The 16,047-nt window shown below is 52.5% G+C and overlaps 5 protein-coding genes across 5 annotated transcripts; 4 read left to right on the plus strand and 1 right to left on the minus strand.

Moving 5' to 3' along the window:
- The first annotated feature begins 572 nt into the window (after window positions 1–572).
- Window positions 573–1,615, plus strand: CONPUDRAFT_163772 (uncharacterized protein). The gene is made up of 4 exons (XM_007768485.1): window positions 573–847; window positions 919–1,051; window positions 1,113–1,305; window positions 1,366–1,615. The coding sequence occupies exons 1-4, from the start codon at window positions 594–596 to the stop codon at window positions 1,500–1,502; spliced, it is 717 nt and encodes a 238-aa protein (XP_007766675.1). The 5' UTR covers window positions 573–593; the 3' UTR covers window positions 1,503–1,615.
- A 530-nt stretch (window positions 1,616–2,145) lies between these two features.
- CONPUDRAFT_163773 (uncharacterized protein) lies at window positions 2,146–4,243 on the plus strand (the record flags this gene model as incomplete). Its single annotated transcript, XM_007768486.1, has 6 exons — window positions 2,146–2,199; window positions 2,252–2,300; window positions 2,349–2,397; window positions 2,453–2,718; window positions 2,789–2,889; window positions 2,972–4,243. The coding sequence occupies 6 exons, from the start codon at window positions 2,146–2,148 to the stop codon at window positions 4,034–4,036; spliced, it is 1,584 nt and encodes a 527-aa protein (XP_007766676.1). The 3' UTR covers window positions 4,037–4,243.
- Window positions 4,244–5,205: 962 nt separating this feature from the next.
- On the plus strand, window positions 5,206–5,947 carry CONPUDRAFT_71419 (uncharacterized protein; the record flags this gene model as incomplete). The annotated part of the gene is made up of 4 exons (XM_007768234.1): window positions 5,206–5,381; window positions 5,451–5,583; window positions 5,643–5,835; window positions 5,880–5,947. The coding sequence occupies 4 exons, from the start codon at window positions 5,206–5,208 to the stop codon at window positions 5,945–5,947; spliced, it is 570 nt and encodes a 189-aa protein (XP_007766424.1).
- Window positions 5,948–6,804: 857 nt separating this feature from the next.
- On the plus strand, window positions 6,805–8,716 carry CONPUDRAFT_120778 (NAD(P)-binding protein). Its single transcript, XM_007768487.1, has 5 exons — window positions 6,805–6,903; window positions 6,974–7,439; window positions 7,503–7,510; window positions 7,569–7,627; window positions 7,708–8,716. Exons 1-5 carry the CDS (start codon window positions 6,870–6,872, stop codon window positions 8,080–8,082), a joined length of 942 nt encoding a protein of 313 aa, XP_007766677.1. The 5' UTR covers window positions 6,805–6,869; the 3' UTR covers window positions 8,083–8,716.
- A 4,785-nt stretch (window positions 8,717–13,501) lies between these two features.
- CONPUDRAFT_71421 (uncharacterized protein) lies at window positions 13,502–14,376 on the minus strand (the record flags this gene model as incomplete). The annotated part of the gene is made up of 4 exons (XM_007768235.1): window positions 13,502–13,554; window positions 13,600–13,954; window positions 14,009–14,141; window positions 14,213–14,376. 4 exons carry the CDS (start codon window positions 14,374–14,376, stop codon window positions 13,502–13,504), a joined length of 705 nt encoding a protein of 234 aa, XP_007766425.1.
- Between the last annotated feature and the right edge of the window lie 1,671 nt (window positions 14,377–16,047).

A 16,047-nucleotide genomic window follows, 5' to 3' on the forward strand; every position in this document is an offset into this window, starting at 1 on the left:
TCAGCTAGAAATAAGCATTGCTTTGTCTAGTCTAGTAACCAGCTTATATGTATTATTAAGCGGTCCAACCACGTCAGCAGTCGTAACTGACTGGTAGAGCGGCAACCCCTCTTTACCCTTCCACGCCGCAGAATGCTGCGTCTCGGGCATCCTTTATGTATTGAGGTAAGAACCGGAGAAAGAACGACACGTGCCCGGAAAATTATGATGCATCACGAACCTCGATGTCAAACGTGATTGAAACATGATAACGGATTAGAAATCAAGTTTGCCGCGTCGGAATAGGCAAAAGCTGTATGGATGATCTGGTCACCAACGGTGAACCAGTTCGCTGACGGGTGCTAGCGAGATCCGATGCTGCTTGAGCTAGCTTACTTACGGAGGCTGAAACATCAACGATTGGCTCCTCGGAGTTCATCCAGAACCGAGAGGAGTGAGCCGCGTTGAACTGGTCTGAACGTCGTCTTCTTTGCCCTGTAAATGCTGGATTAGGTTCAAATTCCGCATGGGATCGGGAAACACACAGCATGCTACAACTGCACTCGCGACAATTTGCCATCGTGTCAAGCGCCGGGGCGCTGACGACGTATTTAATGAGTGAACGCTTGAACACTCCTTACAGCCCAGGACACACCAAACCCATAGCCATTCCGTGTCGGATATCTTCGGATACCATGACTACACCATCTTTCAACACAATCAATCTTCTGCAGTCTAGCGCCTTTGGTTTATCGACCGGTAGTGCGAAGCTCGCGTTCGCGCATTCACTCTTAAGGCAAGCCGGGATGCTCGCCAACTCTCGACTGGCCCACCCTGGCGTCGACGACCTTAGGGTTATGCTCATCCAGTAAGTATTCAAGCACACCAGCATCACCACGCTGCACGGCATATGGTAGTTCTCACCATCCCTTGATTTAGACTTCAAGAAGCTCATGCGGTGTTGCTTCAGCGCATCACAGGATGGCACTTCATCTCGTCTCTGTGGTACTCCAATGACGCCGATGTCGTCCAGCATGTGGAGGACTGCTTGAATCTGCGTGCACTTGCGTCGGTAAGCATCTCTCGTATGCGGTTTCCAGCGGCGGTTGACGCGGCTACAATCTATGTATTAGCTGCATGCCAACCTGATTCAAGAAGTTAGGGCGCAAGAGTCAGGTCGTGTTCTAAACAGTAACGTGCCTGGGAGCACACCAAAAGCTACCTCCCCCTTCGACTACGGAGTTAGATCACCTGTTGTCCATATCAGCGGGCTTGCTACTGTCGGATCGCTGAATGTCCAATGGGGCAACGAGGTATACGGTCCCAGTAAGTTACGATGATATGTTCACCCATACTTTGCAGTATTTGCTAACATCAGTCGAGCAGCCTCCCAAACAGTCCATAAAGAGTCCTCGCAAGAGCAGCACGAGCGTCCACAAGAAGCGACAGAGGCGTCGGGTGCCCATCAGACACGCATGGCGGCAGCGTGGCCATACGGGAGAGACCATAGAGCATACATTTGAGATCGAGTTGAAGCTTCCAAGACGTTGTGTGAGAAAGAAGGAAGGTTTTCACGACGAGGTCAGAGCCGTTGATGTGTCCAGGTAGAAGCAAGAGCTAGCCAGGGGTTAGACGCGTTAATAGAAAAATCGGCAACTGCCGTTATGTTATTCTCACGTGAGTAATAAACTGGAAAGTTGACCAACCGCGGCTTGCGTGAAGCGACAACCTCCTTGGTCAGCGAACCTCAGACAATCTCTCCATCGAACGATTTCAGAGCAGAGCAAGACACAGCAACGGCTTGTATCAACCAATGGAATCGAAAGAACGTATTCGACGCTCGGGATGGACAATACGCCGCGTTCGGGCGTGGAGCATGTTTGCCTCGTGTAAGGTCAGATGGTTCCACTCCGCCAGGTACCTTACATGATGTCAACCCGCCGTAACACCAACAACCGCTCTCGACTACACTTCTTCTTATGTATCTTGTAGCCCCGTGCACATGGATAAACAAGGCCGCTCGGAACCAGGAAAACTTAGGCTTGTCGGGGCCGTGGCTGTCCGCGTTTATACACGCTACTGTATACTACCCCCGACGCTGCTCAAAAGGCGCTTCCGTGACGTTTCCTGTCTTCTTCGTTTCCCTCTCTCCACCCATCTGCAGCCATGTCAGCCTACGATTATTACCAGCATCATACGAATGGATGGGGGACCAACCAGGTGTGCTCAGCCGACTAGCTAAACGCGTTGATGTACTCAAGATGGCCTTTAGATGCGGTTTGGCCCACCTCAGCCTATCCGCTTCCAACCCCAGCCAAATTGTACGTCTTCATCCTGACTACCATCGACTTTTACTCACTCGTATACAGGGGGCGGGTATGACTTCTTCAGAGCGCATGCCAACACCACTCCCGATCCGTATGCTCATTACGTTCCCTGTCTTCTGAATCCTTGCTCATCTACTTGTCTGCAGGAACCTCTGGCAACATGCCTTCCGGCGGATCAACTCAGATTCAATGAACAACTCGCTGGGCGTCGGCCTTCGCGAAGCCCGCTCGCACCATCACCGCGTGTTTGGCGGGCTCGCCAGCATGCACAACTTGTCCCCGCAGGAGCTTGGCCACGCAGCTGCGTACGAGGCGTACCGACTTTGGATTCATAACAGTTCGTTGTACGAACCGCTCGGTGCGGACCCACATAGGCAGAAGGAGGCACTCGTGGGGCTGGCCGTCGCTGAAGGTGCGTTCTCCGTCATTCTATAGTATTCCATTGTAGAGCTCGCGAAGGCTGACGTGGACCTTGCGGACAGCTATGAGACTTTACAACCATTCGTCCCAGCGGATGGACAGCCATGGACGTTATCCAGCGATCGAGGCGGCTGCCGCAACAGCGTCAATGCTCTTCCAAGACGTACGTGCCTGGTCCCTTCTTCCCCTCTCCCTTCTGGTACCTGTGCTCTTAGCTCATACATACGTCACCCTTCATTTTACAGGTTATCGCACGCGAAAGCACGGGCGGCATGGGGCGCGGCCGGAGCCCAAGCCCAATGGGACGCGGCGTAAGCCCAGGATCGCCTTACGCAGGCGCGGGATATGGCGGGGGCAGCTACGGAGGCGCCGGCGTGCCCGCGGGCGCCTATGCCTCCTCATACGGCGGTAATGCGGGCGGGTATGGAGGCTACGATGGCACGGGATACCCCAATGCCACTGGTACCGCAGGCGCTTACGGCGGCGCTGGCGCTGGTGGAAGCCCCTACCTCAAAGACGCCTACCACTCCGACTACGACGCGCCTTGGTTCTCGGGGCGGCATGCACACAGTCCCGGATCTGGGTACGGCAGCCAGCGGCAGCGCCGGCACTCGCATACGGGCTACGGGATGGGCATGGGCCAGCCGCCGAGCCCGATACAGATGGTCGGACCTTACCCGCGCTCGCCGTCACCGTACAACGTCCCCGGTGCCGCATCGCAAGGCGTCAATGCGTATCCCGGACGCGCGCCGAGTCCGTATAACATCGCGGGCGCTTCTCAGGGCGGTTATCCGGGGCGTGCGCCGAGTCCCTATAATGTGGCGGGCGCTTCGCAGGGTGCTTATCCGGGACGCTCGCCGAGCCCATACAACGTCGCCGCGCCTGCGAGCCCCTTGATGCACAGTCATAGCCACAGCAGCCACAGCGGGCGCTCGCCCTCACCTTATCGCAGCAGCGGACAGAGTCACGAGCATAGTCACAGTCACAGTCATCGAAGCCACAGTCACAGCAGACGCTCGCCCTCGCCTATGCGGGCTTTACCCATCCAGCCCGTCCAGCAGGCGCAGGTGCCCATGGTGCTTGACTCGCGCGGAAGACCGTATAAAGGCGCCAATGTGTACCAGGCTACGAGCGGACACACGGTGATTGAGATCCCGTCGAGCTCATCGAAGCACAAGCATCACAGTTCGACCTCGAAGAGTGGTCACCATCACTCGAGCTCGAGGAGCGGGCACCATTCTTCAAGCTCGGGCGGGCTGTTTCATCGGTCGCGGAGTTCGGAGCCGGGGCCCCGTGTGTATCGTGTGTAGGAGGTGATGCGCTCATGGGTTGAAGAGGAGGGCTCAAAGTGTACGAAAGGCGATGGGTCGAGGAGATGTAGGAGATATCAACTGTTCATTGTACATTATACCGCTCCCTAGAAGGGAGCTTGTAACTCGCATACTTGCACTGTAGTGTACTCGTACTTGCTTTGCGATTAGCTTTGCTATGTTACTTGTTTTGCTCTGTGTAATAACATACCATGCTTTCCGCGCGCTCGCCGTAACGGGCCGAGTGGCCAATTGCCCAAGTTATTCAATTGATTTATAAAGATATAAAGAATGAAAGTTAGATACAAAAGAACTAAATAGTCAATTGATTTCAAGAAATAGAATAGCCAGCCACGTAATAGGTGAATATCAGTATTAAAAATAGTAAAATGACGCAAATGAACAAATCCTCCTCATAAAGTAAGTTACCCGGGTGAGAGCAAAGTTTTCTAATTTTTCTCGTTTTTCATCGGACATAAACATTTAGTGCCCTATTCTCTTCCCTTCTAACAACCGTTTTGAGCTTTAATGTATAAAGAAGTCGCGAAAATTCACTTTTGGAACAATTGCCCAAGTGATTTTCTATGGAGAAACACAGGATAATTGCCTTTGCTAAAGCTCCGGCCCACTTAAGGATAGAACGCGGCTCGAAGCAGAATTTGAGCGTGGCCATACCGAGGGTATTTAACATGAAATACAGATAAAGGAAGTATCTAGAGGAAATATTCGATCTGACAGAGGCCGCGTCCGCTACGCTGCGGCCCCTGCGCCGAAGCGCTAACCCTAACCCTCAAATATATTCCTGCATGAGCAAAGAAAAGCCGGGCATAAGTATGAATATACGAGTATTTAATAATCTGCCTGTGTCCTTTATAGGCACTTTTCCTATTGGTGCCAAACGGAGACGACCGGTACCTACCATACAGAGGCGCAACCATCTACAGATCTCACACTGTGTATAGATCGTGTCTGGATCATGTAATAAAACGAGATCTCGTACCAGAACAAGCAAGAGGTGGAAGTAAGTCTTAGGGGAATCCCCGAGCGAAAACGAGAGACTGAGAGTGAGGTCACCGCATTCCGCCTATATAAACCGCGGTTATGTGGTCTTTGGTCCCCCACTGCTCGCAGAATCATACTATCCTGCGTTGACAGCTGGTCAAGAGGCCATGGCCACATCATGCATCGGTGTATTCACCAACGCCCGGCCCTACCTCCTTGGTGTCTCCACCGCGCAGATGAAACTCGACTTTGCACTTACATTCCTGACAAAAGCTGAAGAGCAAGTCAAGCGCGACGAGCTTTCGGTGTCTCATGTCAATGATGTCTTGGCTATGCTTGCTGAGTATGTCACAGGTCCATTTTCTGTTACTCGAAAGCTGACAATGATCAACCTATCGGTACAATCATGTAGGCGACTAGACACCCACAAAGCACTGCAAGAGCGCGTCGCGCAGTCTTCATTTCTCTCGTGGCTTTGGTATGCCAATGACGCCGAACTCACGCAACATGTTGAGAAATGCCGCGATACATACGAGCTTGCGATGGTGAGGCTTCCCAGCTCGTGTTACCGTGCCAGTGAACGTTAAGTCGACGCAATGATCAGTCGTGCTCCAATGCGGCGGAAGGATATGGGCAACAGAACGTCCCCGGACAATCCGAGGCGCACGATCCTTCTACGCGGGCACAGAGAGAGGCTTCTTACCGTGCGCCAGCTAACTCGCCTATGGTGACCCTCGGGGCGTTCGCACGCATTGGAACCCTGCATATACAGCTGGGTAATGATAATTGCGGCCCTAGTATGTAATCAAAGACATTGAGGATATTGAACGATGGCTCACAGTCCTTATAGCATCGCAGAGGGTATCTAGAAAGCAGTCTGAGAATCAGCGTTGCCAAGAGTCGGAGTAGACTAGAGGTGTGCCTTTGCGTAGCGCTTGCATATGATGACAAGTGAGGCACCCCAGAGGTAGCCATGCCTCGGGGCAGCGCAGTGGGATAAGGAAGGTTGAAATGGAACGGAACTTGAAACAGGTCTTCTAGAGCTTGAGTAATACAACATTTAAGATACGATAAAAGGATCAATGACAGACAGGCCCATAGGGGCCACCGTGGTCTTGTGATGCTGTTACGACGATGTAAGTGTATTAAATCAACACCTACCAAACGGCGAGCCCGAAAACGGTGGTGCCATCGGACAAGATGTAGTGGAAGTCTAGGTGAACCATGATTTTGACGTCGACGTTGGGAAGTAATGCAAAAGTAATGTATTTTGAGCTGCTCCTGCTCGGATAAACCTCACGTTTCCCACGATCACTAACCACGTCTTCTTGCGAGCGGTAACATGACCCTTACTCGATGTTCAAACTTGCTCTCACCGGGAAGAGCGTCTATCGATAGAACTGGGGCTCCGCGATGGTTTCATGATTACAAGAGACATCTCGGACCTGGCAGAGACGGCACGAACCATCTCTATTTGGGGGATGACTCGCCCTGACTCGTCTTTCCCATGGCGCGCTTGCCTTTATCTCTCGCAGCCCCTGCCCACTTCGCTCCCCGCTCTGCAGCCAGCTCGTTGTGGTCCTTCGGGCTCTCATCTGACTGGAGCATCAGAAAGCTATCACTACAGGTGAAGTGTCAAAGAGGAGCACAGCCGCTGCAACGTACGCTGTTCCATCACCAGCAGGTCCTGGCGGCAAATCTTACCGTTTGCTCACGAATGTTTTCGTAATCTCCAGCTTTCTCCCCGACAAAGTGTTCATATAGCATCTCTCCGGATCCAACCACATCCATCTACCTCCGTTCTCAACCCTTCTCGTCATCTCATACGACCATGTCCACCCCAACATCACCCAAGGTCTGGTTCGGTACGTCCGGCCCGCGCTCCGTACGCTCCTACCATGCTCCCGCTCACCCGCCTATGCGTTGCACTTGCAGTCACCGGTTCCTCGTCCGGCATAGGCCGCCTCACCGTCGAAGCCGCCCTCCGCGCAGGCGATAGCGTTGTCGCCACCCTGCGCAAGCCCTCCGTTCTCGAATCGCTTCAGGCTGAATACCCCGCGGAGCGGCTACTCGTTCTTCCTCTGGATGTTTCCTCCTCTTCCCAGGTCAGCGACGCGTTTGAACTCGCTGTCAACGCGTTCGGGCGGATCGACGTCGTCTTGAACAACGCGGGATATTACTTTATCAGCGACGCGGAAGGTGTGCCGGAGGACCAGGCGAGGAAGATGTTCGATACGGTGTTTTGGGGCGCGGCGAACGTCACGGGGGAGGCGATCAGGGTGTTCAGAGATGTGAATGGTAAGGAAGAGAAGAGCGGGAGAGGGATAGGAGGGAGGTTGCTGCAGATGAGCTCGAGGACGGCGGTGTCGCCGCAGGCAGGGAGTATACATTATGCTGCTGCGTGAGTGTTGCTGTTTTGATTTCATGGGTTGACCAACTCGGTGGACGCTTATTACGATATCAGGAAAGCGGGTGAGCTAATGTATATATTTTCTTACTTCTGGTTATTGATTAACTTATCGATCCACAGCACTAGAGACTCTATCGGATGGTTACGCCACAGAACTTGACCCAGCGTGGAACATCAAGGTGCGTTTCATCTGTTTACTTTCTTACCTTCATCTTCGACGCTTCCATATTTATGCTTTCATTTACCTTCATATCAACAGATATCCTGCATAGAGCCCGGCCTCTTCCACACCTCCGCACCCGCAAACAGCACCATGCTCCCGCCGCATCCAGCATATACCTCTCCCTCGCTTCCCGTGACACAGTACCGCGCACTGTACAACCATCCCGACGGGATCGAGCACATCTTTACCGGCGATCCGGCGAAGCTCGCGCAGCTCATGCTGCGCCTCGCAGATCTCGAAGAACCGCCGGCGAGGCTGCCCGTGCACGCAGTGTCGCTCGCAGCAGTGAGGCATAAGGGCGAAAGTTTGGTGAAGACGGTGGATGAATATGCGAGCTGGAGCGATGATGTGTACTTAGAAGGGGTTGAGGTGAAGGAGTACAAGGCTGGGGAGAAGTTTTTGTTCAAGTAGAGTGGGTTTATCCATGAATTTGTCGGACACGCAACAAGTACTCTAGAGTGACTTTGCGAATTACGATCCTCCTTCCGAGAAGTGACATAATGTACATGGGTAAACATGGAAAAAATCCGTGGCCATAATTACTTCGCAAGCCGCCAACTCGGGCGAACTCTCGAATCTACGTCCCTTATCCCGCTACACAACCGGCGCCCCTGCCCCAAATGCTCCAGGGACCGTATACTTCCCCAAGGTATCCCGATGATGATGGGTATTATGATGCCGATGCCTACGCCTCCGAGAAGGTAACTCAATAACTGTAGCACCACCAGGTTGCTGATACGTAGTCGCGCCAGCGTATGGTCGCCCGCGCCCGTCGAGGACGGGGGCCGTCCGCGAGGTGGTGGCCGCCGGCTGCGTTTGCACTTGTTGAACCGGCGCGGATGTCGTCGGAAGAGTTGTTGAGGAGGCCAAAGGCTGTTGAGCCGACGTGGGCGCCAAAGGGAGGGGCGAGGTTCTGCCCATGTCGCCTCCCATGCCGCCTCCCATGCCGCCTCCCATACCACCTCCCATACCACCTCCCATACCGCCTCCCATACCGTTGCCCATACCGTTGCCCATACCATTGCCCATACCGCCTCCCATACCGTTGCCCATACCGTTGCCCATACCATTGCCCATACCGTTGCCCATACCGTTGCCCATACCATTGCCTATACCGTTGCCCATACCGTTGCCCATACCGCTGCCCATACCGCTGCCCATACCGCTGCCCTGGCCACCGCCTAGACAAAACGGGGATAGGAGGCGCCTGCCAAGACCACAGAGGCTGTTGGTATTCGTGGTGGTAGCCGCAGGAGTGGAATACCCACCGGTCACTGGTCCTGTCAATGGTGCCGGCGGGACGTGGGCGCCTGGGGCAGCTCCCGCGACGTTGTAAGGTGAGACCGAGCGTGCAGGATAGGTGGTGCCCATAGAAGCACCCGCGACACTCCCAGGATACGTGTCCACCGAGGAGGTGCCCGCGACATTATACGGTGAGACCGAGCGTGCAGGATAGGTGGCGCCTACAGAACCGCCCGTGGCGGCCCCGGGGTACGTGCCAGCTGGGGAGGCTCCCGTGACGTTATAGGGTGAAACTGAACGTGCAGGATATGCGCCTGTGGCAGCGCCCGCAATATTATACGGTGAATCAGACTGAGCGGGGTATGCGGCTGGTACGCCGCCTGCAACAGTACCTGGAGCAGCTCCGGCCATGGCTCCCGAGGCAGCACCCGCAACAGCACCAGGAGCTGCACCTCCAACGGCACCAGGAGCACCACCTGGGGCTGAAGAAACTCCCGCGACATTGTATGGGGAGAGCGAGCGAGCAGCGCCTGGAGCAGCGCCCGCAACGCCGCCTGGAGCAGCGCCCGCAATGCCGCCTGGAGCAGCGCCTGCAATGCCGCCTGGAGCAGCGCCTGCAATGCCGCCTGGAGCAGCGCCCGCAACGTTGTACGGAGACAACGAGCGCGGAGGGTAGGGCCTACTCAGCTGTACAGGGCCCGATGTGCCAATGCCCGAGGGGCCAACGCCGGGGTTACCAACGCCCGAGTTGCCAATGCCCGCGCTGCCTATGCCCGAGTTGCCGATGCCCCCGAGCGTATGTCGCCTTGCAAACCAGGGCGCATTGTAATCCGAGAGATAGGCATCTGCGAGACCACCAGTGGCGCCACCTACACCACCGCCCACCGCAGAGGTGGGGCCGCCTGCAGACGTACCGGCGCCGTATTCAGCGCCCGCGTAGGGCGACCCTGTACCTGCGCCGAGCCCCGCGCCACCCATTGCCGGGTTCATGGCCGGAGCCGTGCCCATGGCGCCCAATCCTTCACTTGCGAGGACCTGTCAGGTGAACAGTGACGTATACGTGAGAACAGAGCACAAGTATCGGAACGGTGAGAGATACGCACATCCTGGAAAAGCATTGCTGCTGTTGCAGCAGCCGCCTCAACCGCGGGGTATAGCCCACGATTATCCATCGCCATCGGAGATTGCTGATAGAGCCTCATCGCTGCGCGCATTATCTCGTTTTAGACGCTCCATGACACACTTGACGGTGGAGTGAACCATACCTTCAGCAACAGCAAGCCCAACCAATGCCTCTCTCTGCCGAAGCGGGTCTGCGCTGAGAGGTTCATACAATTGGCTATTATGTATCCAAATGCGAAATGCCTCGTATGCAGCGGCGTGGCCGAGTTCCTGCGCGTTGATGTCACGCATACTGGCGAGTCCGCCGAACACACGGTGGTGGTATGAACGAGCATTGGGTACGCCTACTCCGAGAGAGCCAATCATCGAGCCTGAATTGATCTGCTGCAAAGCATGTTGCCAGAGGCCCCTGAAACCGAGTAGATGAGTAAAGAGGAAGTAGACGAGAGCTGAGCAGGAGAGACATACGGATCGGGGGTAATGCCTGCGTGCGCTCTGAAGTAGTCATATCCGCCCCCTGTAGACGAGTGAGCGAGATTTCGATAGGGACAGAAGTAATAGCGTACAATTGGGTTGTGGTTGAAATGTAATAGGCGGAGGAGGGCCAAACTGCATCTACACCGTATCATGAGTAACTCCGGCTTTTGCTAAGAATGAACACGTACCTGGTTGGTTCCCCAGCCGCCTGCACTCTGCTGATAATAATCATACGCTGACATGGCTGTAGATCCGTTAATGGAGGGAAATAAAGAAGACAGAGTGCGTCACAGATCGTCTCTTATGAGTAACGACGGGGGTAGTACAGTATATGGCCGTGCTCCGACGAGCTACCCTGATAGTTGCCCCTAGTTGCCCTTAGTTGATCTGGTTCCGAGTGCATAATGGAGGCATGTCCAAGAGACGACAAAACAGGAGACAAGGGAAGCCGGGCCTTGTCATTGACGACATCATGCAAGCATCAGTCGGAGTCGGGTGAAAGCATCTGACCCCACACGATGCACACATGCTCCACTCCCGAATTTGGCGCGTTCCCTCGGTTCCGTCGGTTGTTGTAAGCTGGCGGTGCGTCTTGTTATGTTATGGAGCGTTCAAAATGTCCTGAGTTCTGTTGTTGCCAAGTGAGAGATCGCGCAAAGGACTCAAAAAAACCTCCGTCAACGTCTCCGGTTTTTAAAGTCCGACCGCAACATCGGCCGTTGCCGATCCTCTGTCTTCTCTGGTATTAAATTCTGCCTTGTGCGTTTGACTTCTGGCGATTGTTGGCTTAATTTACAGATTATATCGCAGTTTTATGATAGCACTGTAAATACGTTACTTGATACACATTATAGCATACTCGTGAGGACGGTGCTAATCCATATTATCATCAATACTAGTCTACTAACTTCCAATCTGCCTTTCTCATCGTAACCCGCAAGTAATCCACATCGTGATAACACGTATTCTATGTTTCAGCCATAAACTTCTCGATTTTCAGTTCTTCACCTTGCCTGTTGTCTCTATTCTGCATTTTCAGCCCTTTCTACACTCCTGTCAGTACTTCTCAAGTAATTAGTATGCTTTTGTGACGTACCACTGGTTCAGTATGTGCCACTACCAAACTGAACGTTCAGGTTCCGAATCTGGAAAACCATAGCGAGATTTATTGCAGGTAAGCCAGAGTCCCTGATGATGACATTATTCTGAGAGTGTTCAGGCATGACAGGAAGACCTTGACAAAGCGAGGTAGCATCTGCGTTACTCTGTACACTCTCTGAGCGCAGCTAATGAATTCAATGGCATTAGTGTCATTAAGTTATTGCCGGTATACAAGAAAAGTTCCAATCAACTCACCAAAGCGACCTCCAGTACTTCATGGCACTTCTCGATGTGTTCTAGTACAGTTTTCTCGTAGTTACCCCATAGACAAGAAATAAAATACCACGTTCCGATACGCTTCCGTAGCACCTCGTGTGTTTCTCTGCGTCTGTTTACATAACATTTGCGTTAGTATTTTTCATCAGATCTGGTCATTAAAGGATTTTATCACTGAGAAATCATATTTCGAAGCATTTCCTCGTCACTTTGAGGTAAGTGAGGTTTGACGAGCTCGGCAGCGAGCAAGAAGGCAAGCGCGAGTTCGAGTTTGTTACTCCGAGAGAAACAATCGGCAATAGATAAGTAGCGATTAGAAACAGGAGACGGCATACTAAAGGATAAGCGACGTTTCCTAGACCTCAGAACTGTGGGACGAGGGGAAGGGTAATCTTTCGTGGTTGAAACGTCTATTCATTGTTGTCCTCCTTATATACGAATGGACAAAGTAAGGTTTGAATGCACCTGGAAGGGAGATGAGGGTCAACGCGTTCCCTGATTATATGCTCTCATCTCACACACAGCTATAGTGAGATGCGATGCTGCGGGAGCCGCCTCGTCTTACTGCGCTAGTATCCGCGTCCTGTGAGAACTTGTTGAGAACAGCAGCAGGAACGTGGACACGTGCTGTGATACCTGTGCACATGCACCTCTACTCAGCATGCCGCATGCACCCACATACAATAGCTGCTGTAATTGTGGCTCTTTTGGAGCATGCATCAAGGGTTTGTACTGTTTTTAATCACTGAATACAGCAATTATCCGCGGGGATCGGAATTGGATCGCTCATGTAGGATGTTAGCACGGTTCTCTCAATGGAAACTTTAATCTACAGGAAACCATGGGTTCGGGCATTAGTACATACTCCACGTCAAGCCGATGGTACCTATCAGGGTGTTATTTCAGCTTTAGTGGAGACGATATGGTGTACATTCTTAGCGGAATGAGGCCCTATGTGACACGTGCAGAACGTTCTACAGAAACCCCTAGGAGATGAAGGAAAAGGATGGAACACTGGACATACACTGCAAAGATACGGGAAGAACACTCGAAGCAGAAGTCCGCTGTCTAAGCTATGACTGTGGTTTCTGGAAAAATGGTAGTACAGCATCTTTTGTATGAGTGATAGAAACATCTCTATTCTGATCTGCCAGTTAAGAATGAATGGCACGAGGCAGAAGGGATGGAGACCGCGCATTGACTCGGGTGGCAAGCAGGAGTAGTTTTCAATCGGTATCGATTCCACAGCACGTAGCGTTCTAGTATTCGATACGCAAACGAGATGCTTCTTTTCCACTGCATCGTGATCAGGGCTCACAAGACACTGGTCTAAGGTATGCTATCGTGGCACGCCTTGTATCTTACGCCGCCAGTGGATACCGCAGCCGAAAGCGATGAAATTTTACCACGGCTTTGAAGCCGATCGTTTGCTCTTCTAGATTTCAGACAATTGTAGTATCACAAATTATTTACATCAAATGGTTATCAGTCAAATAGGAAAGTGAAACCTGTAGTGTACGGGTGTACTGGTTTGCGAATCTCAACTCGTCAATACATTCATCATCCCTATGCCCGCTTCTAGATCCCAGTAGCTAGCGTTCTTCCGTGGGAATCATGCTCCCGTGCATCGATTACTCCCTTCGGACGGCTTGAGACGCTGTACCACTAGGTCAACGCTTCCGAAGACAGCTCGTCATATAATTCACTTACTAGGTCCGTAGTTGTCGTTCCCAAACTGGATGTTGAGAGTGTGAATCCGAGCAGAGCCCGACACAGCTATCCTTGGTGTTCCAGACTCAGCCTGAGTCCCAGCCCTTCCCTGGCGTACTCGTGTCTGGGGCTGTGTCTCACGAATGCTGTGGTCGTCTTGGCCTTGAGGCTGATTTGCCTGCGCAGGAAACAAGTACGCTTCCAGTGTATGGGACTGGGGAGGCGCCTCATGAGCTCCCTGGGTGAGAAACAAGTATGCATCCAACGGATGGGGCTGGGCGGGCGTCTCATAAGTGCTATCCTGACAGCGCTCGGACTCCATGTGTGGAGAGTCCTGTGTGGGACGCGAGTGCGCCTTCGAGGGAAATATCAGCAATAATGACATTCACCGAAAGAACATTATGCGTACCAAAGCAAAGACGAAGATGTCTCGGCATTTCTCGACATGTTCGATGACAGCAGTGTCGTTGGAGTACCACATCGACGTAAAGAAGTACCAGGCTGTGACATGCTTGTACAACAAGTCGTGTTCTTTGCGGCACCTACGACGGAGACACGTAGAGTACGTCAGTGTCAAGTCCCGTACTTATACGAAATGCAGTGGGACACATACTGAAGAAGCAACTCGCAAAATTTCGGCCTTGGTACGTTTCCTGGGGACACCCGAAGTAGAATCATCTCTGCAGCGAGCAGGAATGACATGGCGAGCTCGAGCTTGGCTCCTGCCGTGTTGAAGTTGATGATGCTGGTGTGCTGGTTATAGGAGATAAAGCTCATGGTGATGAAGAGGTCAACGATGAACTTGTTGGTGAAGCTGCGTAGTCAACGTCACCCAGGACTGGTGCTAGAAGGAGAGGGGGGGTGGGGGGTTGCTGTTTGGAAACCTGATCCATGCTCCTTTAAGTAAGTGGGAGAGCAAATGATAGTCTGAGCTGATTACTGGCAAGTGTACTGTACAATGAGACTGGTGCAAAGTGATCCCTCCATTTATACTGTCCTGCTTGACGCCCAAACAGCGGGCGCTTACGGGTGATACACAAGGATACACAGGCCGCTGGGAGTCGTGTAGCTGTATCATTCGAACCATACTGATAATAAGAACTACTGATGGAACATTTGCTGTTCTAACATGAACACCGCCGAGATTGATCCTTGGAGCATACACGTGTCCTATAGAAACTTGTCACCACGGTACTTACGTACGGACAACGCTACGGTAATTTAGAGCAAGGCAGTGCGAAGCTGTTCATATCCGTCCTATACCACTAATAAGCCTACCAATCATTACTACGTCCAGTATAAGTGATCAGGCTTCAAGGGTGTATTGTTCGACTGGCCCGGAAAAGCTGGTCTTGGTTTTACAGGATGTTACCGGAGCAATATCATTTAGAGCGCACAAGATGTTAGAGGCCCCACGTCTTCGCCTTACTTTGCATATTTGACAAGTTACACGTCCAAGGGTGCAATGGTAATGAATCCGACACAGCGTGCTGAATTCAGAACTTTTCAAACAAATCGTGCACCAGCGGCACCATGCATCGCGTGAATGCGATAGGAGAGATACCACGTTTGAGACTCACGAGACAGTTCACCTTGAGCAGGAACAACAGAAGCTTGCCACCCGTGGATAGGAATCCAGCGAAAGAAGCTCTGCTAATTGACGTGATGCCCTCTGAAAGAAGCAGTGTAAATCGTTCTGTTCCAGAAGAATAGGAAAGGCAAGTCAGCGATGCAATCGAGGGCTATACGAGCGCTGATTGTGTGTGGCAAGGTAAGACGAGAAGCAAGGCAAATGCACATACCACAGATAATCAGAAGACGTCGGAAGAAGTCGCTTGGCGCGTATGCACACAGGGATACCACAGGAAATACGTGAGGAAGCGAGCTCAAGACACGAGGAAAAGCCATACAACATCTTGAGGATGCGTTAACGCGACCGCCTCAGTGCGCAGCCAATCATCTTCCGATCATAATCCTGCGTCTGCACCGCGAATAGAAGTTTCTGTGGATTTCTACGTTCTGTTAAAGTGCGATTTCCAGTGCGACGTGGTGTACAGGGTACATGGAACGTTCGCTCCACCTAGTCCGTGGCGGTCGCCATGTTCAAACTTTAGTCTTTGCGAGGTTCGCCGGATCGACAGTGAAATGCAGTACTGCTGGAGAGTGCGCACGGCAAGTGCACGTGGGCAACCTCGAGGCTCGTGAATGCGAGGTGCTGGGACTCAACGTTGCTGTATAACCCGATGCTGGACTCTGGGATAGCTGAGTTCTAGAATCGTGGGCTATGTTGTCCAAGATTAGAAGGGGTACTAGGAGGATAGGGTAGCGACATCCGAGAGCGCCTTGATACCTGTCCTTGACGCGATCTATGGCAAATTTTCAGCCTCAAGGGACGGAACTTCCTTAAGTGTGACCAATTTGAGGGTGTACTACGTGGGGCGCATTAGT

This window comes from Coniophora puteana, assembly GCF_000271625.1.
Source record: "Coniophora puteana RWD-64-598 SS2 unplaced genomic scaffold CONPUscaffold_4, whole genome shotgun sequence".
Taxonomy (NCBI): Eukaryota; Fungi; Basidiomycota; class Agaricomycetes; order Boletales; family Coniophoraceae; genus Coniophora; species Coniophora puteana.

Bases quoted from the DNA above. Each gene is read 5' to 3' on its own strand.
- CONPUDRAFT_163772 (XM_007768485.1), top strand. From the start codon at position 594: ATGAGTGAACGCTTGAACACTCCTTACAGCCCAGGACACACCAAACCC. The intron at 1,052-1,112 runs GTAAGCATCTCT...TCTATGTATTAG, and splicing joins ATCTGCGTGCACTTGCGTCG to CTGCATGCCAACCTGATTCA. The intron at 1,306-1,365 runs GTAAGTTACGAT...TCAGTCGAGCAG, and splicing joins CAACGAGGTATACGGTCCCA to CCTCCCAAACAGTCCATAAA.
- CONPUDRAFT_120778 (XM_007768487.1), top strand. From the start codon at position 6,870: ATGTCCACCCCAACATCACCCAAGGTCTGGTTCG. The intron at 6,904-6,973 runs GTACGTCCGGCC...TTGCACTTGCAG, and splicing joins ATCACCCAAGGTCTGGTTCG to TCACCGGTTCCTCGTCCGGC. The intron at 7,628-7,707 runs GTGCGTTTCATC...TCATATCAACAG, and splicing joins ACCCAGCGTGGAACATCAAG to ATATCCTGCATAGAGCCCGG.